The following is a 27,021-nucleotide window of genomic DNA, read 5'->3' as shown; positions in this document are numbered from 1 at the left end:
TATATCAAGGGACCCCTCCCCCCACCGTACGATGACCCCAGGTGGACCCGAGCATCAGAATTCCATTAATTAATCGCCCTGCGCCAGAGAGCAGTAGGGGGAATTATAACAGGGATATGAAATTCCTGCATTTGTATGGAGGATTAATCTTGGGAGAATATGATTAATTTAACATCAAGCTCATGCGTGCTGTTAGGGCATTTCATCTATGAATTCCTGGAGGTGTATATATTTGTTGAGACAGAAAAATGGAAATATTGGGTATCCAAATTTAATGCAAGTATTTCTCTGACATAGATTTTGAATTAATCTGGATACACTTCATAAATAACAAAATAGGTCATTACATCGGCCAAATTGTATTTGTAACTTCTATCAATGAAGAAGATTTTAATAGAAGAATGTAGATGATGATGAAACTTATGAATAAGCACCAAATCATGTCCGCAGAGTGCCCAAGGTGTGGAGTTTCAGTTTCAGAGAAAATAGAATTAGTTTTAGTTGATTTGTAAAATATTCTACAGAAATAGCGAGTTTTGATGTTTTTGGGAAGGCTATTCCACAGAGTATGGCAGTCATAAGCAAAGGATTAGTTTTATTCATGAGAAAATTTGCATAGAATATGATTATGCACCTAAATAAAGCCTTTATATTAGTCATCAAATTTTTTTTTAAAGTTCAGTTATATTTTAGGTCCTTTTTGTCATTAAATTCTAAAGGTAGATTGTGGTATTCCCCTGTGAATATTTCACCCCCATTTCATAAAAAAAATGCTGACAGGAAATAATGCATTGTTATTATACTCTCCATATTTTTATACAAGATTTTTTTTACAACTATTTGAGAAGTGGGTTTGCTTGACTATGGTCTATACACCTGACCTAGAAATGACCTCTGGTAGAAACCCACAATGCAATGCTTGAGGTCGCTACCTGCTAACAGTAACAGTCTGATCAAACAATAGCCATTATTGCACCTTGTGGCTATGGCTTTCTATTCCAAAGAATTATTAGAATTATATCTATATATTAATTTCAGAAAGATGGAAAAAGAATTTTAGTGCATATAGTTCATTTGGACAGAGTTCAAGTATATTATTAAAAAAAAAGTTTTATTATTATTAATGGAATGTTAGAGTAAGGTGAGTAAACACATTAAAATATTGATATTGTATAGGCCTCCATTTCACTTTATACAATTTAGTAAGAATAGATACTCAGGACAATCAAATGGTCATGAAATTGACAAAGCACTTTATTTTACTACATGGTATTTTGTTCAAAGAGCAAAATAAATATTGTTAAAGGAGTAAAGTGCTAAGAGAATTCTCTCCTATGCACAAGAAGATATAATCAACCAGAAATATTCCCCCATTGATTTGTAATGCACTTGCACTTGCTTTTAGTAGCTTAGGGGGTAAATCCCAAAGCTTGAATATACTTACCAAAGGAATTCTAAGCCGAAGATATCAATCTTACATAAATGGTGGATGAATGATAATGTGATTTTTATCTCTTGCCTCTTAACGATCGAGGTGTGCTAATACATGTGTTTGCCCTTTTCAGATTTGTTCAACCTCTGATTGACTGAGCCCTGTATTAAATTTGATGCTTGTGATAAATAAGAAAAAAAGTTGAATAATAAATGATTTCCTGCGATATCTACTACAGAGATGTATTGGGGATTATTAGTAGAAGGTGTAATATCAGATGCGAGTTTGGCTGAGTTCAGGAGTGATCTGCTTTTGAAACTAACTTTTAAATCTCATTTGATATGTAGCTATATCCTCAATGACCAAGTCCCTCTGATAGGATATTGGCCTATCATTCCCTTTTCAGGCAACTACGGTATGCTTTCTTTCTCTGCATTCTTTTTTTTGTCTGAAAATGCATGAATTGATATCGTTCCTTTTATACTACCATATCCCTTCATCTGAATATACATCGTAAATTGACATTTCTATACTTTTTGAGCCTCAACAATTTTGTTTACATATTTATTGTTTATGACAACACCATATTCATATAATTGTTTTCTTAGGATCCGGTTGGCTGAATAAATGAGTAGTCACAGTGGTTCTTTCAGGCTTTACACACTTAAATTAATGTACACGTCATTTCACAAAAATATAAGTGCCATTTCAGTTGTTTATTAGACCAGTCCATTAATTTATCTTCATTATGTCCTTTGTTTCTTCCTTCCAGGTGTAATACGTGCTACAGAGGAGCTGGACAGAGAAAGTACCCCACACTACTGGCTGACCATCTACGCCCAAGACCATGGGGCCATCCCGCTCCACTCCGTGGTCCAGGTCTTCATCGAGGTCCTGGACATCAACGACAATGCTCCCCTCCCCACCCAGCCGGTCTTCAGGGCGGAGGTACCTGAGAACAGTCCAATGGGTGTGTACGTGCTGACGGTGGAGGCGGTAGACCCTGATACGTCATCAAGTGGTAACCTGACGTACAGACTGAAAACCAACTCGGCCAAGAAGTACTTCACCATTGATGAACGTACAGGTGAGATTTGCATGGCTTTATATACCCCAGGGAAGCAGCTGCCTCAGATTTTTTTTTTTACATAATAAAAAAAACAAACCTGTAAATATATTTTGTTAAAGACATTTTCCTGTACTCTTTAATGGAATATATTATCCCTGCATATGAAGGAAAAGTAATCTTCTGAATTTTGAATTTCAGAACATTTTTCTAAATTCAGTAACAATTTACAGGGGACTGTTTTACTCTTTATAAGGGCTTCTTTGGACAGGGGGATACTTTGTTGCTTTGTAACCATGGAAAAGTCAGGTGAATGTTACTTTGAAATATGTTTTAAAACATTAATATCAAGGTTTTATCTTGAAAGATCAGCCAATCAGATGTGCCGTAATCACATGGCGTCTCAGATTTTACATTTTATTGGTTTTTCATTTATCAAACTGCCTATCTTGCCATGCAATTTTGATGTCTACATTTGCTGAAGAATGTAAATCAAATTTTAGCTCTATACACCCTATATTTATGTGTGCACCTCATTACTTTGTAAAGATGTTAGATTAGCTGGATTTCTAGCAACATAATCTGTAGTGTCCCGCTTGATTGCTTTGGTGCCTCCTGGAGAAGGGCATATGAAATGAACTAAGCCTTGATAGCATTGTGGGATAAGAATGTCAACGCTCTTTCACAAAATGTAGGCTTAGATTGCGAAGATGGGCTGAGAATGCTTGTTTGGTAGGATTAGCGTGGAATTGATTTATTGGGTTGGTAAGTTATTTCTCCAAGTTCACGTTGGGGTTAGGTTTGATGGCAGATTCTGTCACGACAGCAGCGGTGCCTGTGATGAACAAATAAGCAGAGATGGTTGGTCTGTGATGGATGGTGAGAGAACAAGGGAACGGGCAGATGGAAGATTGGGAGATGGAGAGAGAGAGGGGATTGAGAAGTGAGTACACTGTTATTTTGAGAGAGAAATATTTATAATGACCAAAATAAGCAGAGACGTTTAGTCTGACGGAAGATGGGAGAACGAGGCAAAGGACAGATGAAAGATTATGAGGTAGAGATAGAGCGGAGAATAATAAAGATATGATATGGAGAGAAGATATTAAAATTTGATTCTGAGCAGAAAGCTCATTTTTTAAACAAAGATAGGGAGATATTATATGTGTAGGGAAGACAAAACAGAGTGAGGTTTAGGGTAAAAACTGAGTAGAGAGAAGCATGTAGAATTTAGAAGTGTCTGCAATAAAAAAAAATATGCAGGGATGTTTGATCTTAATGGAATATAATAGAGGGATGGAAGGATAAATATAAGATTGAGAGGTGGATAGGTGGGGATAGAAGGAGAATTTAAGATTGATAGAAAAAGAATAAAATTGAAACTTGGATTTGCTTTTCTTCGTAGAGAGAGAGAGGGGAATGTTTCTGACTCGCACTTTTGCACTTATACAGTGATACATGAGGGGAATATTCACTCTGAAAGATGAGAAAACAAGAGGAAGACAAATGAATAGAGATAATGAAAAGGATAGAAAGTAAATAGCTTACATAACTGTAATATAGATTCTAGAAATTCTTATAAAAATCATATTAAGATCAAATGAATTATAAAGTACAATATCTTTTAGGTATTTTGACCTTTTTCCATGAAGAAGAGTATTGCACAGTTGCACTCTGTTTGGAAAGGAATGCCTTTTCAGTAATTCCATTCCAAACTACATACTAACAAATGAGATTATATGCAATCCCTACTTCTGAATAAACAATACAAGAAATATTAATCATATTTCTGTGGTTTTGCATACTGATCTTGACAAAGCCCTGATAGGAAAGGCCACCCTGCAACCAGTTGTCAAACAAAAAGAGAGAAAAAAAATCTACATTTCATCTGAAAGTGTAATTCCTAAGGTATTTCAAGATATTACATGAATGCTAACTCAGCGTGGGGCTAATACAAGTATCCATGTTTGTATTTGCTCACTAATCCCATCACTGGCAGTTTATTCCTCCTTTCTCTCAAAAGTTTCCCCTGAAAATTTGTAACAGTGAGCAGAATGTGCCGCTTGTCAAGACTCTGCATTCGAATATTTCCGACAGAATGTACACACAGCCGGAGGGTCAGTCCAAGTTTGGGTGTAATTGGCTTTCCACCAAAGCTAGAAATATGGTATTAATTAGCAGGTCAAATAACAGGGTTTTTTATGCCTGGGATTTGGAAGGTGTATGACCTCTTTATAAGACGTTTCCAGTCCCCGTCTAGGGCAGTGATGTATTAGTCTTTTCACTTTGCTCCTTTGAATAGTACAAGAAAGAATTTCAAAGTTGGATCAGACTTACTATTCCAGTAAAGTGTAGACCAATATTGTGCAGCCTTGAATACTGGATAGTATGAAAAGTGAACTAAAAAGCTTAATAATAGTTTGGAAATTGTCAGCAGTAGAGGTGTAGATGGCTAGGTAGCTAATTGAAGACAGATGCAAAGTCATTGGTGCTATTACTATTCTTTTCAATCAGAGTTGTTTGCCAAATTTTATTTGTCTTTTCATTATTAAAACATATTTTTCATGCTATTCAGTATATGATTCTAATTCACGTGGGTGATTTTTTTGTTATATCAAGAGTTGGATTGTTTCAGTTTGGTAATGGTGAATTGTTAATTAGAAGTTTAGAACAGTGACTTTATAGGCCTATGTAATTAGAAATGTGAAGTAAAGTTATCAAAGTCAAGAGCAAGGAGCAAAAGAGCGTATTGGAGTGATTACAGAAGAGAAGAAGTTAATGAACCAAAGAATTGTGTTCATTTTTAGCGAATTACCTGTTGCAAGACATTTGTTATTAGTAAAGCTTAGTTTATTAGTCAATATTAAGCAGTACCGGAGATTCTTAGAAAATTGTATTTTACAGTGGAAAAGCTGGGAACTCTTTCAAGTCAAATGGAAATGCAATAATTGAAAGAATAGAATACTTAAAAAGAATTGTATTCATTGCTTTTTATTCTCTTCCAATACCCTCTTTTGAGTTAGACAGGAAGACCCCATTGAGCTTTCAATTCATCAAGACCATTCAGAAGCCCCGGAATAGATTGCCATTTCTTTTGTAGCTTTTCAGACATGATGATTTCGCCATTCACTGTGTCCTGGGAGATCTTCTGAATTTTCTATGGGCCATTATGAAAATCACAGCAAGTACCCGTTCCTGCCTTGCTGGTGGTTTCTTGTTCTCTATGGGTGTATTTACACCTGCCCCCCAAAATGACAAAAATGCCTCAAAACACTAATTTAGTATGCTCACTTACCCAAATCAAAGAAGAATGCATCTTCTTTTTGTCCTGCTCAATGGAATAAAAGTTGTAACGTCCAATTAACTTGTGGAGAAAGCCCTGCAAAAGTTCATGTCATTTTGGAAAATATTGCAGATATTTTGATATGGGATATATTTCTAGTAGGCCTACATTGCTTTCTCACTGTCAAATTACCAGGGGCAGATTTCAGAAAGAGGTACAACTGTGGTAACATTGCCACTAGTTCTAGTTACCATTATCTAGCAAATACCATGGTAACAGGTTTCAGCAGCCAATCACAATTAGGTTTCCATGGTAGTTGCCATAATGTCAAAGTTACCATATTTGTAACTCTTTATAAAGTAATGCCTTTTTATGGACTCATGTTTTCTAATGAGGGTAAACTTTTGAAAAAAATACCAAGTTTTTTTCTTGATTGGGCTGATGTGAACTCACCTATTGTCAATTTAATAAAAAGTTCATGCTAATTCTGTGAGTGTCTCCCATCCTGAGTAACAAACATGTTCTTACGAAAACTTACAAGAAAAGTGAGTTAGATTCACCTGATCTCACTTGTAAGGATCACTTAATGCTTTAAAAGGGATTTGTCCATTTCACTTTGGACTTTGTAGAATTGCTTATTACCTGCCATTTGTTATGACCTCAAATGCTCAGGACAGATGTGTTTGTCACAGTTCCGGAAATGAGAAGAATATAAGAAATGAAGCACTTTTTATGCGCTAATCTAACTTTGCTCTAAATGGACTGAATGAAATAATCACCTGAATTTATAATGAGGTACCCCTTCCTAAATAAACACAAAAGGCATTGGGTGGACTGAAATCAGGGAAGGAACAGAATTATTTGGTATTATTCAGTGCACAATTATCAGAATTCTTTCAAAAACAAGTTGCTTCTCTAAGATTTGACTTGATAAGTTAAAAAAAATTTTTACAGAGCTTGGCGACAAAACCTATCAAGTGGGCAGTTTTCTAAAAAGTAAACATTATTTCTTGAGGATAAGTGTGATATATACGGTCTCATTATTAAGTCACTTTATAATGAATTATATTAAAACCTGTATGTTAAATTGGTGAAATGTGATGAATTTTTCCAACAATGTGAAAGCACTAAGCAAATAAACGGGGTCAATATCTGTGCCGGTCTACCATGTAAATGGCAAGTTATATACAAAGTTAACATATTTTTGCAACATTTCTCCACATCACGCACCAGTTGCGCCCATCCACTTCAACAACTTCAAAGACTCTTATCTAGCTGATGATTATTTTCATTGGAGTCCATATACAGACCATTCAATCAAATGATTTCTATTATTGATCCAGCCTTATCAATGAATAATGAAAGAGTAGGTGAACATAAAGAATAGCGAAAAAAGCCACCTCAACGGGGTACATGTGTTTATATCCCTGGAAGGTGTTTTAGAATTGAATCGACCGGGGGATTATATCTTGATTATGTTGGGAAAAAAGAAAAGACTTGCCCGTGCAGAATCAAAAAAGCTTTGAAAAGTGCTGTCAGTATGTGTTTATGTTCTATAAAGTTTCAAGCCCATGGTGTCCACCTTTTCCTTTGAGTCATACAATGTGTGATTGGTATTCAGGAAAACTGAAGGTTTTGATATTGAGCTGTTGTTCAAGCCCAACCTTCAGCAGTAGCAAAGTCTATTCGCAATTTAAAGTAAAAATAATAATATAGGATTCATATAGCACATCATGTATCCACCTTGTTAGGTGTTCAAGGCGCTTATATATTAACCTGGCAAAGCTAGTCTACTGATTCCTATGCTCACAGCTTTTCGAGGAATTACTTGTTGCCTTTTAGACCTCACCAGGGCTGAGTGCAGCACAATGTTGGTAAAGTTCTTGCTGAAGGAAAACACTCCATGACTGGGAGTCCAATTAAAAGACAAGAGTCTTAACCACTAGACCACGACGTCCCCACAATGTCATATTTTGTGGATTAAAAAAAAATTAAATATTGCCAGATTAGATGTTTAATCATAATGCAAAACAATGTGTAACAACTTTTCACTTGTGTGCTTACCCAATTTAAAAGAAAAAAAATAAGCATTTGTAATACAGATACAGAGGAGAGCCAGTGAGTTATAGATAAAGAGAGGGAGAGTGTGGGCACTTTCAGAAAATTAAATAATTACATTGAAAAAAAATGAATATCAGTCGGAAAATAGAATTGATATGAAAATTATGAAATGAGATTGGTTGCATGCTACTAAATAAATCCTCACTTTTAAACTATAAACAAATGAAATTTAACAATAGCAACAACAGGGAGGACACTAACTTCGCAAACTGACCAAGCGGAGGAAGAATTGATCAATAATTTCTTGAATAGGAAATACCAATCGAATAGTCGCTGGACAGCTGACTGACAAACCGACAAGGTTTTCCTACTATCTCTTCTGATGTGTTGGTTTGACGGAATGCTTTGAAGTGGTTGCGACTTCTTGTATTGTCAGCTGCCCATGCATTGTTGCTGTAGTCTGGTGGACAAGACAGCGGGGCGATGGGCACTGTTTGCTTTTTCATTTTGTTCTATTATCATTATATTTTCATGTGGTCTGTACACACCTCCATATTCCCCAGCATGTTATGCAATTTGACATGATATAGATTGAGCTCAGAGACAATACATGTTTGGCACTGTGAAGAAAGTTTTTTTCCTCCCCCCCTTCACTAGCTTTCTTGGTCCATGCTACGGCCTGCAATGTTTACAAAAAATCATGAATTGGAAATTGTGAGAGGGGATATTGACAATTTCCATTCAACACCATTCCTATCATAAATCACATTTCGTAATTCAAGAAGGAAATTCCATAATTCCTCCTTTCCAATATTCCGAGAGGGGGTGAAGAACCGGAAATTCAGTCGTGAAACTTTCAGAAGTCATCAATCGGGAGATTTTTCTTTCAAGAGACTGGATGAATCGCAATTCACATGGAGAGGCATGTGCAAAGACGTGCAAATTGCGAAAATATTTGTAATCAATTAATTTTGTGATGCAAAACTCTGCAATTCTGGCCCATGTGCGTCATTTGCGAAAGGCACCCGGCCATATCGCAGGGAAGATAGACTACGTGTGTGATATTAGAGCCCCAATGGACTGTGACCGTGGAACAGAAGAAATAGTTTAGAAAGGCTGGGGGCAAAATCAATACCATCCAAGGAGCTTGTTTGTGTCCTATACCCACCCATGAGGGCATATCATCTTAATTAAGCGGATGGGGTCGATGTAACCCTGTACATAATGACCAGCCCTGCCCATCATCAGTGACAGTATTGATAATTAGACCTATATTATATCTCCGCTGATTCAAGTAAACAAGTTAACCTTCCGTAAGACTTGGGCATCTGATTGTTGACCTTCGCTCAAAATCGCGTAAGAAAGTTCAGAGATGAATAAAAATCATTCTTCTGCTGGTTTTTAAAAAGAGACAATTAAGGTCGATCTGTAACGTCTTTACCCCTATTATTTCTCATCAGAAATAAAATTGTAATTAAAGTTGTATTTTAACGCTTTTGATTACAGATTAGGAATATTTGCCAAATGATAAATTATTTCTTGATTTATTTGAACGTTTTCTACTTAAATACTTGATATTTCATATCAACATTATAAACTATTTTCTGTAAACATAATTTCCATGAATGTTCTTGAATGCAAAGAAAATTGAGATCATTAAATTGAAGAAGATATATGCTGTTGATATCATAGATTAGAAACTAATTTTCGTTAAGCCATTTCACTTGACGATGTTGAACTGCTTTGTGACATTTAATCTTTGCTTAAATCTCTTTGGCCCATATTCTGAAGTCGGGTTAAAATTAGACCACGGTCTAACTCTGTGCTGAAATCATGGGGAGCCAAAAATTATATTTCTTATATAAACTATTTTTATTCCTTTTGCTTTCATAATGAAGAAAAATACTTTAATTATCATTTCCAGACAATTATGACCAATTTGAGTGTCAAATGAGATAATACGTTGGATGTGTACTGTTAAGGATTTGTGCCCCAATTGGCTGTCTATACTTTAACAAGGATTTGATTTAAACCTGAGTTCAGAATACAGGCCATTGAGTTTCAAGAGCTTTTGAAAGCACATTCTGAGACAGTGTATCTTTGATTGTGAATCTTATGAAGATAATTTCTCCTCTTTAGATAATTGTATGCTTATTCTTGTTCAGATGCATTAAGAAGAATTCCTGACAAGATCTATGAGCTTTTTAATACCAAAATGAGGTTTTTAATACCAAAACTTCTATTTAATAAAAAAGGGGAGATCTATTAATCCCTTGTTTGTTACAGGTTTTATGAAAGTCCAGAAATGTACGTGGTTGTGCTTCGGGAAATTAGAATTCATGAGATTAAGGAGATTTTCAGACCAAAAATACATTTGTAAGATTTCTGCCGGGGTTAATCCAGATAATCCGATGACTAGCTACCCTTTCTTCAGCACCCTCTCCGAATGTGGAAAGAGTCTTGTGAATGAGCTTTAATTCTGTAACATGGGGGGAACAATGTATTTTTCATTTCTTTCTTTTCTTTTGCTCTTGAAAAAGGGCACTTCACTTCAAATGAAGAAAACACCTTTTAGGGTTGGATTAATCTATGAATTGCATAGTATGTCCATGAGTAAAATCTCTTTTAGAGCCTATGATTGTATAAGCCACTCATTTTTTTCATGTAGGCCTATAAAAAACTTTGTGAATGCCTTTCACCTACCATGTACTAGTTTGGATATAGTTAAATGCCGACTCTGTGCATGCTCCTAATTTTAGATAAATAAAAACATGCATACTATTAAAAAAATTCCTTGTATTATGGAGACCTCAATTGACTGTTGTAATAGTATGCAGGTCTTTTAAAAATTTGAAATTAAGCGCCATGTAAATGTTGCGTATTATTATTGGAAAAATAACACTTGTGCAAAAACAAAATAGGAATAAAGTGATGAGGACTTTGTAACTTAGGATAACTTGAGTGGCATTGGTGCCAATTTGAGGAAGGGTGGAGAAACTTCCTCCATTTAATAATCTTATTGTATGATGTTTGTTTTGTATGTGTATGATGTCCTTGTCTTAATCACACATTGCACTGGTTCAATATTCATTAGATAACTAGGTATTACCAAGGACTTGCTAATACTATGCTCGTGTTATCACCAACATATCCTGTTCAGCAATCAGCCATTGATTGGCCAATAAGGAAAGATCCTAAAAAAGAATAAACCAACATCATTTCTGCAATTTCTGAAAAAGAGAAAAAACAAACAAACAGATTTTTGCCCTAATCATTTTGGTTTCTTCTGATCTGTTACTTTTTTTTAATCTTCATGTTGTTATTGAGGAAGGAACTACCCTCATCACCTTCTCAGCCCCTCTGTATATAATGGGGGGTTTTGAAAGGACCAGGATTAAATGAATTACAGTGAATTTAATATCCTCACCAAGAAGATTTCTGAAACCTTGTAATGCTTCCCCTTCAAACCAAGACATATCCTCTTCAGTTAGTGGTTATTTGTAAATTTTGAGTAAACAACCAGCTGTTCTAGCAACTTTTTGAGCAAATATTTCAAGGGTTTTAGTGGGTTTTTTGTATAATGCTGTGACAGATAGGTACCTTTGGGTACAGATTACACAACTTTCAATCATATATGAAGTGGGAATTGCAATAAAGCTGTTTCAAGCTTCCGATTTAAATTTGTTGTAGATTCGGTTATTGTCCATTTTAATCAGGATAGTTTTTTTTTCTGTTACACAAACAGATTAGGTATTTGTATATCTCCTGTTTGTGAAAATGGCATCCACAATCATGACTAAAAGTAGGAATGCAACTATTTTCTTGTAAATTTTGTTTTGGAGGGTAAAAATAAATTCTTGGCCCAATGGTCCTTTTTAGGTTTAACAATAGTAAAACCTTGGATGGTATCCCCCTACCCTCATTCAGAAAAAGATTTGAAACAACTTGGGAGGAATTGAAATGTCACTATGTATAATGCTTTTTGATTGATGTCTGGACAAAATATGATTTAAGAATGAATTATATGGAGAAACCTGTCTTCGTATGTTTTCTTTGCACTGAAAGTGAAAGCACCCCTCAATATTTAAGCTAAATATGTTATTCCTGCCATTCATCTCTCTCCAAACTATTCAAAATACTGGATGGAAAGTGGAGAATAAATGTGCAGAACCGATTGGCTGCTCAACTCAAATCACACCTGTTTCGGGCTCTGCAGACAAAATGAAATGAACCTTAATGGCATGGGATGCAATAATGGAAATAGACTGGGAAAGCACTTGAACCAGTAGCCACAGAGTTATGGGCGCAAATAAAAAAAAAATTGTCAAAACTGGTCTTTTGATAGTTTACGCCTCGGGTAGAATTGGTTGATGGAGCTATTTCCTCTTTTCATTTAACCAATATTATGATCAATTTAACTTGTATTCCTGTGTCTGTGTCCAGAGGCTCATCTTGTATTCCAAGCTGAAAGTACAATCATATTGGTATATAAATGTAGTCTACCACAACCAAATATTTTAAAACAAGTTTGGCTCTTTTCTATTAATTTAGAATGATATAAAACTAGTTTAAAGCATTAAAGAATGGAAGTTGTAGGATATTTATGGGACAAAATGTCAGGGTTTTGCTTTTGCTTTAAGGCTTTGATTATCAAAGTTATGAGAGTCTGGGGGAATAAAACATGTACATAATAAACAGTACTATTTTTGTAGCGCTATCAAAATTTAGGACTTGATCTTGGAGTAAACAAGGATTTTAAGTAATCCCAACAGAGAACTACATTTTCATCTGTTGAAGCAGAACCATCTTTTACTCGCCTACACACATCACAGGAAAGAACATGTCAGTCAGACTCTTTTGGAAATCCGTCTTGAATAAATACACAAATGGAAAGATGAGATTTTGAATACTCCCTCTCGTCGCATTGTCTGTCATGTGAACTTGATCATGATTTTGTTGAATGCACCAGGACAATGGACTGCATTGTTGTTCATGGAGCAAGCCGTCTCAGACTCGATCCCTTCATTAAAAAGAAAACTTGGCAGACACTTTGAAGTATTGTTAACAATGACAATATCCACAGGTGTGATAAAGTGTATCAATTAATAACTGGCAAACAGAGCTCTTAACATGGAAGATAAGGACAGACCCTGTTATCAATTAATGATAAATCATTCAAATTCAAGGATTAATGATTAATCCTTTGCTAAGAATGTCAAGGTATCAAAATTTAAGTAAATGGATTTTTTAAATATTTGGTACTGAATTTTTGCATGTATTTTGTGTGTAGTAAAGAGGGGGATGTCTGTAAAAATGTATAATAATGTAGCTGAGGACTGTATTATTGGCATAGCACCATCAGTTTTTATTGCCGAGACCAAATATTTTTTAACATGATCATAAATGGTAGTATTACAGCAATAGTCACTGTTCAAAACTACCAAAATAACAACACTGCTTGACTGGCCAAAAGCAAATGTTTCATTAAAATTCCAGCTTTCATTATGCAAAGTAAAAAATGAATGGCAAACATTGAAACAGATTCAGTCGACACTGACTGTATACCTTGAAATATTATTTGAACAGATTGAAGTGGTTGGCAGGACCTCGCCAGTTAGCAGCATTCCAGTTCAGCCTTCACCCGTGATTAAAACAGAAATGATATTATTCATGTGGAAATAATAAGGCATAGGCAAATAAACCACCTCACAATGAATCTTCCTGTATGTTCCCCAAAGAAAAAATGTGATCATGCGACTTTGTAGCCAGAAAAACTGTTTACCTAACATTTTTTTTTTTAGTTGATGTGGCCGAAATGAATGCCATCCTCCCGGCAGCTGGAATATCCATTCCCAGGGCTGAACTTGGTTCATTCTTTAATGTATTCCTTCCTCTCTACTCCATGGCCAACAGTGGGGGGGGGGGGGGTTAGGGGGAGATAAACCCTGAAATACCTTACTCTGAACTTGGTACACTGTGGCCCCTATTCTTAACTCAGGTTTAAATTAAACCCTGGTTTTAAGTTGTAGTTAAACTATGAAGAGCCATTGGGGTACAGACCCCTCACAGTACAAACACACTTTATTATCTCATTTGACACTCAAATTGTTCATAATTGTCTGGGAATGATAACTGAAGCATTTTTCTTCATTATGAAAGCAAATGGAAACAAATGAGTAAATATTATAAACAGAATTTTTGGCTCCCCATAATTTTAGCACAGAGTTAGACTGTGGTCTTGACTTGAGAATACGGGCCTGTAATCTGAAAGGATAAACACCAGCTTGAAACTCAGAAGAAATCAACAGTAGGTGGTTTCAAACCGCCTCGATCACAAGAATCCCCGTTAAATTACGAGAACTTTTTTTGGCTAAATAATACCCATTAATTATTCCTGCATTCACACCGCCCCAAAACACACCCTGCAGGATAAGTTTCTGAAGTTACGAGCATGCGCAGTATGGTCTGATAAGCAGGCAAGGCGTGAGATTCAAATTCACTAGCCCAGCAGCCACCCACGCCGCCGCGCCCAACGACACGCTGGGCTAAAAGTTCCCGTAATTTGCTTTCACATCGCCAAAATACCTGCGACCTTGGAAAAATGCCCGCGAAAGTTCTCATAATTTTGCAAAGTACCTACTATTTAGCGGGTATTTTCTTTCGGGGAAATTACGCGTAGTTTGCTTTCAGATTACCAAAATACCTGGTATTTTTTGATTGGGGTAAATTTCCTGATCAGAGAATACCTGGAACTGATGAACTTCGAGGTGGTCTGAAACCACCTAGTGGTGACTTTTTATACCATAACATTTAGATAAAGTGACATTTTGGGGGGGGGGAGTGGACAGGCCTTAAATTTGTAATATATAAGAGCAAGGCCACATATTTAGGGCACATTTTATATTATACCAAAAATAGGAAACATATAAAAAGGGCATAAACATATCCAATGACAATGAGAGGGGCATTCAGGCCATTCAATATAACATGAAGGCATATGGAGGGGGGGGGCTTAGATTGGTTTATTTCCAATTCGTCTAATTCCAATTGTCAACTCGTCTACTATCATATGGTCTATCATCAGTTCGTCCACTCACCACATGGTCTACTTTCAGTTAGTCTAATGCCATTTTGTCTAATAACCAGTTAGTCCAATGGCCATTTAGTCCATATACCATTTGGTCTAATTGGACTAAGTTTAAAAATGTGCAAATTGAATGAAAATGAATTGGATATTAGACCAGTTGGTTATGACATGAAATGGTCATAGATGACATGGTGAGTAGACGAAGTGATGATTAGACCAAATGGTTGTCAGATGAAATGTTGATGGACGGAATGGCATTAGACTGAATGAAAGTAGACCATGTGGTGAGTGGACGAGTTGGCAGTAGATGAATTGGCAATTTACCCCTTAGATTAACTGAACTTCATTATTGAAGCCTCGAGTGGAATGTAGTTTTATTCATTTTGAATTCATATGACAATCCTTCATTGTCAGGATTTAATAAAACATTGACATTTTAATTTGAATATGAACTTTTACTTAAACTTACATGTAGGCCTAAATGTTGATTTTGAAATTTTGAATATTAAATTTTTCAAGTGCAACTGTAATTTGAACTAAACATCTAGGTCGTAACAGTTTACAATCTAAATATTTACTCATGTAATTTTTACCCATTAACAAATTGAATCGAATTTAATTGATAATTGATTAATTAATAATTGTTTTTCTTAAAACACAGGTTAAAAAAACTGTCAAGTGAACATATCCTAAAAGTTAAAAAGGCTAATATATAGACTAATGCAATGATATCAGTGCATGGTTACTGGAGCAAGAAGCAAGCACTTTGATTGATATCATTCCTGCACAAATATGAAATGGCTTTTCATTATTTGGTCGTAATCACCTCCTACACCGGATATCATCTGTCACCATCCCAAGACTGAAAGGACTTTTGGACATTTTCATCATACGCATAATTGTGATGCGATGTGAAGACATATTTTCATTCTGGTCTTCAGTGATACTCTTTCTGCGGTTATTGTTCGTAGAGGAGACATGTTTGTCTGCAAAAATAAGATTGATGGTGATCTGGGGAGCTTTTCATGAAAATTTTTGTCAGTGATTTTCACTGACTAATTTACCCTTAGCCAATCATAAGCAAGAATTTTCAGTAGACTAAGGCTGCGTTTATGCGACCTCGACCCAGAATCATGATTTGAATCACCATTTGAATCATGATTCAAAACAGCAGCATGAATCACGATCCGACAGAATCAGCGTTTATACGACCATCTTTCTAACGCTGTTTCTCCCTGAATTCGGGCCGATCCAGTGCGCATCACAGTGCGCAGTTTGACCCAGGAAGTATAGGTCAACATTTTCGCACGTGTTTCTAACTTCACGTCGGCTGCTAGCTTTTTGCTGCCGCCGGAGCTAGCGCGAGATCGTTTGTGCAAGTGCAACGCTTACTCGGCTTCCGAAAAAATAAATCTTTTACTTCAAGAATTCCGTGTATTGTACCTCGTATTGTTTTTGATCGGGAACCAGAAGGGGTCATCATCCTCCCTCCCACCTCCCGATCGATTTTTCTTGTCTATGATGGTCCTGTACTGGGCACGAATTCTGTTAATTTTGTCTCGACAGGCGGTGCCACATCTCCGTTGAAATCCCTCCCTCGCAAGCGCCGCTGAAAGGGATCGTCTTATTTCTGTGAATCCCGGTAAGGGATGCTTGTGCTTCAGGCTGAGCCCAAAGCACAAGCAGAGCCCTGAGTTCAACGTCAGTCCAATTTGTGCCTTTGGAACTTGAAGAAATGATGGATGAAAACAATGAAATATACAAATGACGCTACAGTACAACCCCGGGGGTACAATACACAGAATGATAATTCCTAAAAGCTGGCAATACTGCTACACGAAAATTGACCTGCACGAAACACAGCGCGCGCCTTTGAGTCGAACCCGGAAGAAGCACGACACAATGACGTCATAGAATCATGATTCAAATCACGATATCGTTCATACGACCTTTTTCGTTCGTGATTCTACAGAAACGTCTTTCCAAACGCCCCTTTTTTCGTGTTTCATGTTTGTGATTCTAATCATGATTATATTCAATTTCGACTAAACGCAATCGTGATTCTGCAGAATCGTGATTTGAATCATGATTCTAATCATGATTCTAGGGTAAAAAAGTGTCGAATAAACGCACCCTTATAACATCTGTCAGTGAAAAATCACTAAAGAAAATTTTCGTGAAAAGCTACCCTGGAAAATAATTTTTCTGAACAGATCAGGATTTTAAGTATTTTGATTTTTATTTGAAACTAGGTTAAGTCGCATACTCGTGATATGGACAAATCATTATTTATGAGAGTATTTCCTCAATCAAAATATTCAGAAGGCCTATATTTGTCAAAAGAAGGATTTCTGTAACACAATTTTAAAATTAATCATGAAGAGGAGCAGATGAGCTATGAACAAAACAGTTATATTATAAATAGGAAAATGTGTGGAGGGATGACAGTAATTAAACTATGAAAGCATCTCCCAGAACATTCAAATCCCCCTAAAATAATGGAGATGCACTCCTTGTTTTATTTAGCGAAACTTTAATTTACTTTTGCCTCTCCATATCCATGGGGAATGTAGACTTGGTAGGATGATTATTATGTCAATATATGCCTTTGTGATGTCCTCGTACTAAAAATACTCTTCAGGACATAATGACGGTGCATATTTTGAACGAGGTAATTGATTTTACAGAGGGAATAATATATCTAAACCAATTTCAAACAGGAGTTCATTTTGGAAATATCTGTTTTCGCATTGGTTTAATGCCAATGTTTTCATAGGTAGTGACGGGATGGTTTTCATGTGGTCTTATGTTACTAATCCCATAAGCCTGCTCTTTCGAACACAGCTGCCCATTTCGTGCGTTCACATTCAAGGCTGTATGAGTCTCTGATTGCCAATTCACCAATAACCTGAAACTCTGGATTATATTTTGGCTAAAAATCTGGACATCTTATCTTGTTTCTGGCTAAAATGGATAGTTTCTGTCTTTCTGAATTATGAAAAAAGGCTATCTATATGTTTCCTTTTACTTGTTATTGCATGTATAGAACATTTTGATTAGGGTAATGTGACTAAAAGCTTGACAGTCCATCAAAGAACTAGTTTTTATGATTGATTGTAATGGTAATATATACATGCCATCAATCATAAAACAGTCATTATGATTAATCTCAAAGGTTTGTGTTATATGGCCCTAATGCGTTTATGCAATAATTGCAAGTTAGATTTTACATCGACTGAATGAGATAAACCCTTTTTAATTAATTTAAAAATCAATGAAATCAATTATGACTTCTTGTAATTGAAGTATAATGTGACTGCCGTAGATACAATGACTGTAATTTACTGCTCGCTGCTGCACAGCTACTCATTAATTGGAATGTCTCGGTCAATATAGCTCTCTTACATTAACCTGTTGGAGACTTCGCTCATTCATATTCAGAAAATAAAATAGAAAATCTATGTTACAGCTTAATCAGCCAGTCTCTAATGAGTTAAGTGCTCACTTCTGATCTTCTTGCATCGACGTCTTCTGGCAATATATGTGTTCAATATCTTGTAGTTCCATGTTGTTTTTAAATTAAATATTGTATAGGCCTATATTAAGTAAGAAAATCATAATTGTGGTGTGTGTGTGATAAATTCAAATAAATTCACTTTATTTAAATTGTATTTTTGTTCCTAAATCTCATAAAAGTTCTCCCTTGGACAAATAACAGAATATTTAAAAAGTAGATGTTACAATATATGTTTTTTCTATTTTTTTTCCTGCAGGTGTTATCAGCACTGCGAGCAAGGCTCTGGACCGAGAGGCCAAGAGGGGTGACGAACATCACTTTGAGGTTTGTAAAGACACTTCACTTCAAATCATACTCAATTATTGATCACCCTTGTCCACCCTGCACTGGTTATCATATCTCCCAACTGTATGTTACAGTACAGCACCATGCACTAAATAACGCAATAGATGCAATACAAAATACGCAGCCAAATGTATAATGTACATGGAATGAGGGGCATATTACCGGGGGGGGGGGGGGGGGGGGTCTCATTTTAAGATTTTGAAATTATAATTTTTCATAAATATAAAATTGTTCAGATATAAGAGAAAGGAAAATGCTAATAATTATGGTTAAAATGGTGCTGCAAGTACTTTCTACTGCTGCTGCTACTAGTACTACTAGTACTGCTGCTGCTGCTGCTGCTGCTGCTACTACTACTACTACTACTACTACTACTACTTCTACTACTACTACTACTACTACTACTACTACTACTACTACTACTACTACTACTACTACTACTACTACTACTACTACTACTACCGCTGCTACTACTTTTACTACTACTACTACTACTACTACTACTACTACTACTACTACTACTACTACTACTACTACTACTACTACTACTTCTACTACTTCTACTACTTCTACTACTACTACTACTACTACTACTACTACTACTACTACTACTACTACTACTACTACTACTACTACTATTACTACTACTACTACTTACTACTTACTACTTACTACTACCACTGCTATTGCAGCAATAAGTAAGATGAAAATTAAAACAAAAATTCTTTCATATCATCCAATACAACTCTATAGTAAAAAAAGGTAACATGTTCCTTCTTCTTTTCAAAATAATCCTTTTGCATATATATATATATTTATGGTTTTACCCAAATGCATTCCAACACATCCGTAAAACATTTTCATTCTTTAGCAGCAGCTGTTTTTGTTTGAGGTGGTTGTCACGTCTGAATAGGGCCTCATTCTCTACATCCATCGCAGTCGTGTCGGCATGCCTGACACTATCACATGTTATAATTGGCGAATGGCTTAGAGACACGAGGAGTTTGCCCCGGTGTTGGGCTGTTTGTGTGATTTTGTCACGTTTTGCACATCTCTGTGAGAAGTTGGTTCTCTACCACTTTCGCATAAAATATTCCTCATGCTCAGTGAGGAGAACCATTTTTTTCTGTTGTTGGTAATGACATGCATAGGCATGACTGTTTTTAGCATTACAAGATGCATTTGTGTACAATCTTTTTAGGGAATAAAATTGAATGAAATTTTAAATTCAGTTGACCATATTTATTGCTAGTTACATATATGGTTTTCAGTAACATAAAGTAATACTCAGAAGGGGTTTTGTGAAGGTGAATTTTTAGGAAAAATTTCTTGGGTTTGAGTATTCAAGGAAAAAACCTGTTTTGAAGTCCATAATCTGGACAACTGTCAGGCAATCTTGTTTAGCTAAAAGGATTTCCTTTAGACTATGATGAGCTAAAGATGGGATTAAAGATCACCAATAAGGATCTCCTCCTGCAAATAACCCACTCTGTGTCTTTACTATGGCTTCAGTCGTCTCCTCAGGTCACCATACCCTGACACGGTCCTTTAGACCCTGTAACCCCAATCGGATCAATGTAGACGACACTAGCAGACAGACTGAAGCCTGGAGGTTGGCTTAGCCTCTGTGTTCGTATCAAATCGTAGAATAACATTCCAAAACTATCATTCCCTGCTGCTACAATCGGTTACAGTAGTCTTTGATGGTAGCCTGCAACCACAAACTGGCTACATCCCACTTTGTGAAACTGTGGACGTCTTGTGTCATCACCCCAGCCCACTTCCGACTGCCCCCAAGACAATCCCTAAGTAGGGTCTCTCAAGCATTTGTTGTTTCTGTATCCAATTTATGAAAAGATGCGGCCTTGTTGGAGAAGTGGCGACAAGGACGCCTATCTTCAAGCACGTTCATCCTCCTTTTTTTCATGTCCAAAACATGATCTAAGACAGATATACTTTAATTTTTCAAGGTACATTCAGGGGAGCATATCATGGAGAGTTTTGTCAGTGGTTTCCTCCAACTATATTTGCTCTTGGCCAATCAAATGCAAGGATTTTAGTAGCTTATAACCTCTGTCAGTGATAATCAGTGATAAGTATCTTCATGAAACCCTCCTGATTTGTGACGATCTCCCTTGGTAGCTAACCATTAATGACCCAGAGATCCTTCCTCCCTATCTTCTGTGGACTCTGTTCCACACAATTCACTTGCAGCCTTTCAGCTTTAAATTCTTTTAATCTGCATTATCCATTCTTTTAGTGCTTCCAGACCTTCACGATTCAGCAGGAATAAAAGAAACGATATTAGAACGTTTTCTGTAATCTAAGTCTAATAGTCTAATACTCCAGTCTAAGAGAACATTATGGTCTTATCATTTACGAGAATGATTTCCTTTCATTTTCTTCTTACTGAATAATAAATCTTCTCTTATTCAGAGGGCGGATGAGGATCATCTAATTTCAAATGGTTTGCAATTATTTGTAGCTCAGTGGGCATGTATTGGAAATAGTTTCAGTATCTCGTTTGAAATATGACATTTTCTTCAAGCTTCTATTCTTACCATTCACGATTGTAGGCTTGTAAAAAGGGGATAATATTATGGGAAATATTAATGGCGTCACATAAAATTTGTTTTCGAGACCAATCTATACTAACTGGGGGTACCTGTGGAAACTTTTGGCTCTTAAGATTTACTCTAGGTTGTGACACATGTCAAACAATTGTCATGGCTTATCGTACTCCCTTTGACCCTAACCTCTTTATAGGGGACAGAGAAGACCTTCTCAGCATTATGCTAAAAACATCTTCCTCAAAAGCAAGAGAGGCACGATGGTATTGATGAAAAATTTAGAAACCGATTTTTTAAGTAAGTTTATGTCATTATTTTTTAAAACGATACTAGTTATCTGAAACTAGTATCAACATATGAATGGATTTTAAAACATTTCTTCATTAACCCTTATGTATACGGGTGGAATTGACTCCCCACCAAAAAAAAAAATATCTATAAAAGTGTATCCTTCCTTCCAAACTAAATCATAGTTTAGGCTTATTCCTCAGAGATTTTCAAATTTATGAATATTTCCTTTGTGAATTATCACTTCTGCATTTAAAGTCATGGTATTATACCGACCATGTTTTACTTTTTTTTAATGAAAAATCATTTCTGTTGCTTCAAATGCATTAAAAAGTGAAATAGTTGTTTACTTCTGAATACATCTCAAGTATAGACAGGTATCCATCTGATGCTCCTGTACTTTACTCCGCACATGTGTGCATGTATCTGATATCAATGCCTCTCACCCAACGCTTGTCAGGGGTGCATTCTTTCACTAACCCAAACAAACTGGACATTGACTTTGATTGCCAGGCCCCAAAGTTTAACCAGGGGGCATTTCATTAGGAGGTTTGTCAGTGATTTTCACCGACAACTGTGCCTTCGACCAATCAGATGCAAGGATCTCCAGTAGCTTATGTTTGTCAGTGAAAATCATTTATGAGCAGAATTCTTTATGAAATTCTTCTTTGGAGCTACAGTATGTGTTTTCTGAGGTGGGGAAGTAAAGGAGACTTGTCAATCAAATGTGAGGTTCATATTGTAGACAAATGTTAGTCTACAAGCACAGACTCATATTTGACACTTCAACCAATAACAGGTCTAGAGTGGAGACTGGATGCCAAGCTCTCTGTAGACTCAGCCACGTTCATAGTGAATCTAGTCTCACTACTTCAGACTCTGCATTGTGCACTATGGAAATTTTGAAAACCAAGGGTCTGTGCCTACAGACTAGACAAAAGTCGCATTATGTACATTTACTGATCAAGGTGAAGCTGATTTAGCCTTGAATCAAGTCATATTCAGTTATTGTTGTCAGGTTCAGGCTCAATCTCGGTTGGAAGACTTTGGCTACAGAAATGCAAAATCCTCATTTTTAAAAAGGAGGATAATAAGTTGTTTGTTTCAGTGTCATATTCCACTGAGATCAGTCAAAATTGATTGAAGTGGTGTGCATGTAATCGACCAACATTTTCCCTTGAGATTTTGAATGATGCAGTAAAAAATGTTGGCACTTGTTTATGATCAATCACTAAATACAAGAGAAATCCCCCAAAATTGGTTTATTGTAAAAAAAGATCCAAATAAAAAATGGACACTTGATCATGACATTCCAGTGTTATCAGCAGGAGCTTTAGATTTGGGAATAATGATTACCTTTCAATGACCTTTTACTCATAAAACATTGATATGCATGAAAATATTCATTTTTCAAGACTGATAAAGGGCTTGTTTTCATATGTCCATACCTGCACCAGCTAGAAATGCCTTTCTCAAAATGGGATTTAGACATTTCTGCCTGCCAATTTTAGCTCAGAGATTAGGATTTATGTCTCCATCTGCATCTCCAACTGTGATGAGCACCACATTAAAAAAATTTAACCTTGATATTTCAAATAATTTTTATGTCTATGTTTCAAATAACAAGCATATAAAATTCTTGTATTAAAGTTGGTATGAAATATTGGACTGATGGAAACAGATCCTTGATGTCTGTTAGGAACCAGATTACTCCCCTGTCCCAAAGAGCAAAGAAATATTTGAGAGCTTCTTTCTCCATTTCTTTGCTTTATTTCTATTTTCGTGCATACCAAACCAAAGTTGCTGTAAATTTTCTGGATTATTTTGACATTTTGTAAAGACAGTGGGCCTCCTAGGAGGGCTTTGGTTCGGTGAAGAGGGGTGCGTGACAGTACCCGTTTATGGCTGGAGGGGCGTTCAAGGGGGAATTGACATGGAGGCAGGTAGGGTGGTGGAGAGGTGAAAAATATGTCGAGATTTATGGAGGGTAAAGTGGATTGATATCATCCAAAGCTGCAAAAATATGGCCTCTCTTGGTCAATTATGGAGAAATCACGTGCCAGCAGAACCCCAAAATATATTAATCATCGTAAAATATGGATAGATGGTGAAGGAAGAATTCGAATCGGACTTCTACTTACTCTGATTGTTTTGGTGTGTTGAGTAAGATCAGACATTTATTACTAAGTTTAAATGAGATATAAGATGAAACTGTCAGAAAAAGGTGCAAGTATAATGCCTATTCTTGGCATTGGATTTATGACAAGCAGGCCTGATGACAAGTGAATGGAACCTCTCTAGAAAAATTTTATTGTTAAGATATTTTTAAATCGTTGCCTTGACTGCAATTGCTTAAAACTTAAGACATTTCCTATTTTTGAAACTAATAAGGTGGGATTTATTATGGATGGGGGGGGCTCTTTGCCCTAATACCATTGCCCCCCCCACAATTAAAACTACATCTGTAGCTGAGCCATCATTCATTTCATTTACATATTTTGGGAAGTGACCATGGACCACTTAGATAACAGATTTATCATGGCCAAAAATGATGCTTGAGGGAGTGATGTCAATAAACACAAAGTTCTATAATTGAGCATATTTCACAAACTTGAACTGTCTTGATGTGACTAGTTCATGGTTGAAATTCCATCCATCAAGACATGCTTCACCAGATGCTGTTGATGGTTCTCCATAAGCCCGAGTTTGCCCAGTCTCGAGATTTTGGCCATTTAAAAAAAACATAGCTATATTTTATCTTCTGGATTGATCTCAACATTCAATACACCCAACTCTTTACAATTCCCTTTGGAGAAATCTTATTTGATCATTGAATGTGACCTTAAGCTATGGGAAATGCACTATGGGTCTCCATGTTTAGATATCATTCGAGATACAGTGGTTACATGAATAATTTAACCTAACCAAAAACAAACTGCATCCTTGATAATTTAATGGGCCGGATAAGCATGCTAATTTGCAAGACATGCATAGTTGACTAAGGTGCCTGAAACACAAATTGATCTGATCAATTATACAGTTTGATTGCACATAATTATGATTGTTATCAAATTTGATAATAATAAATTTATTAGAGTAACAGGGCTCTGGATTATAAGCTTGGGATGAATTCATGAAATAGCCATCTAATGAGTCTTCAGGTTAGCTAGATCAGATATAGCAGGATAAATCAGAAAGTTAGGCTAATGAGAACAGGTCTCGTACGTCAGTCCCTTCTGCTTAGGACCATCTGGGCTAACCTTGCACATGACCCTTGACCTTTCCCAGCCTCCTTGGCAAATGATTGACAGTCTGACCATCTCGGAGTTACAGTTGATCATCTTTAAGATGAAGGAATGGAATTGTGATTGGTCAGGACTGGTTGCGTGTAAACTTGCAAGAGCTATCATGCACTTGAAGTTAATCCAGATAGATTGTGGTTGTCGTTATAGAGGATATTCATAGTTAATTTGTAACAATCTGTGGATAAGTATGAAATCAAGCTGATTTTCTAAAATGAGCTGTAGTTCAATATCTAAAGTAACAAAAAAACCCTTTAAACTGAGTAATATGAATACCTTATATCAAAATACCTTGTTATTGATATCTAGGAGACTGGATAGAAATTGGAAGAAATCTTGTTTATTTTCTGGAAAAATCAATGCACTTCCCATTTCAAATGCATTTCAAAAGGGAATCAAAGGAAGGAAATATTAAAAAGACTTTATAATCTTTGTGGATTATGCCAAACATTGAATTTATTGTGTGTGAAACTCATGGGAAGTATTCATTCTTGTAGGGAGTGCTATATGAAACCATGGTTCGACACCTTCTCATCATTTCCTTCAAGTTTAGGCATGCAAAAGATAACAAAGCAAACAAAAGCCTGGTATCGATAAATACTTTCACACATAACTGTAACAAAACATCAAAGGACGAGAAAGGAACTGACGTGTAGGCGTGCATGTTAGCAACAAGTTTATGTCAGAGGCACCATGTTTATTCGGTTGGTTAAACCAGCGGGTCGCCATAGCTGAGCAGCGGGGAGTAGAACGAGATAAAGACCTTTGGACAATTAGAGAAAGATCTTCTTGTAGTCTCCTGACGGATGACCTTCAATTTGTTCTATTTCTGGTTGTCTTTTCTAACTGACCATTTGTTTTTGTTGTTGATGATGTTGTTGTTTTATTCTCATTCTATCAATCAAACAATGCTGAAATATACTTTCTCTTTCCTACGCTTGCATTGGTTGATATAAATCTATTCAGTTTTGAAAATGCATTCCAGAGAAAGTTAATTACCAGTGAGTGATACATACTTTTAGGCCTTACACAAATAACAGTGATTTTTCATGAAATGTTTTACTAGGGAATTGGGAGTAGATACCTCCATAATCATCAGCTTATACATGATTTCTAATCATAATGAAGCGCACAGAATTTGAGGGTTTGTCGCTTATATATGATAACTTTACTGTCTAGTGGTAACTACAATATTCAATGGCCAATCAAAATTAAGAATTCTTTGGTAGTTGCTGACAGGGGGGGGGGGGGGGGGTTGAGAGTTCAGATTTTTATCTGATTTCAGAATTTTTTGTTCTGATTTTCAGCTTAATTTCAGCTTATTTTTGGCTTTCCTCTGTGCAAAAAGTATGAGAGGTCTTTCTTTTTCAGACTTTTCAACACTCTTCAGCTTTTTTCAGATTTTTTTTTGGTGACCACTCACACACCTGGTTGCTGATGAAAAATTAGTGTTTCAAAGTACATTTTTCTTATTCATGTAGTCATCTGGTAAGACCTCTCCATTGCTCACTTTCTTTGTTTTATTTCTTTCTCTCTTTCTTGCTGTTTCTTTCTGTTTCTCTCAATCTTTCTTTTGTTTCTTTCTCTCTCTTCCTCTTTCTCTCCCTCTCTGTCTTTTTTCTACTTTTTTTTGTTTCTTTCTGTTTATTTTTTCTGCTTCTTGGTTTTCTTTCTCTTTGTTTCTTTTTAGTTTCTCCCTTTCTTACTATTTCTCTCTCTCTCTCTGTCTCTATCTTGTCATCCTCTCATATTCCTGAGAGGCTTGTTAGCATAGTCTGTCACTGTATTCTTTCCGATTGTTTTTAGAAACAGCAAGGAGATCTGCGTTTAAGTGAAACAAAATACATTTGTAATCTAATGAACACAGCCTCTAGTTGAAGGCCCAAACCTAAATAGACTTTAGCCTTATTTACCTGGCCTTTGTAGTTCCGTGGCCAAAAAGTGACTTCTGTCATGAAAGAAGTTTGTTTTGTCTGTCAGTTTTTGAGATTTCCTTAAAAATATGAACACCTGGCAGTCTGATTCATGCTCAATATTGCTTTGTGACCCTCAAGAGCAAAATTGGGCCAA

General features: G+C 36.2%; 1 protein-coding gene across 7 annotated transcripts in view; it reads left to right on the top strand.

Moving 5' to 3' along the window:
* The first annotated feature begins 2,299 nt into the window (after positions 1 to 2,299).
* LOC121422930 (protocadherin Fat 1-like) overlaps positions 2,300 to 27,021 on the top strand; it is a 77,479-nt gene continuing 52,757 nt past the window's right edge. For all 7 annotated transcript variants that reach the window (XM_041618360.1, XM_041618207.1, XM_041618286.1 and 4 more), the window contains exons 1-2: positions 2,300 to 2,519; positions 18,703 to 18,770. In XM_041618360.1, coding sequence (XP_041474294.1) covers positions 2,399 to 2,519; positions 18,703 to 18,770 — 189 coding nt within the window. In that variant the 5' untranslated portion in view covers positions 2,300 to 2,398. The remainder of the gene's footprint in view (positions 2,520 to 18,702; positions 18,771 to 27,021) is intronic.

The sequence above is a fragment of the Lytechinus variegatus genome, chromosome 1 (assembly GCF_018143015.1).
Source record: "Lytechinus variegatus isolate NC3 chromosome 1, Lvar_3.0, whole genome shotgun sequence".
In the NCBI taxonomy this organism is placed as follows: domain Eukaryota; kingdom Metazoa; phylum Echinodermata; class Echinoidea; order Temnopleuroida; family Toxopneustidae; genus Lytechinus; species Lytechinus variegatus.
The sequence above is the reverse complement of the archived record's forward strand: the minus strand, read 5'-3'. Positions and strand labels throughout refer to the sequence as shown.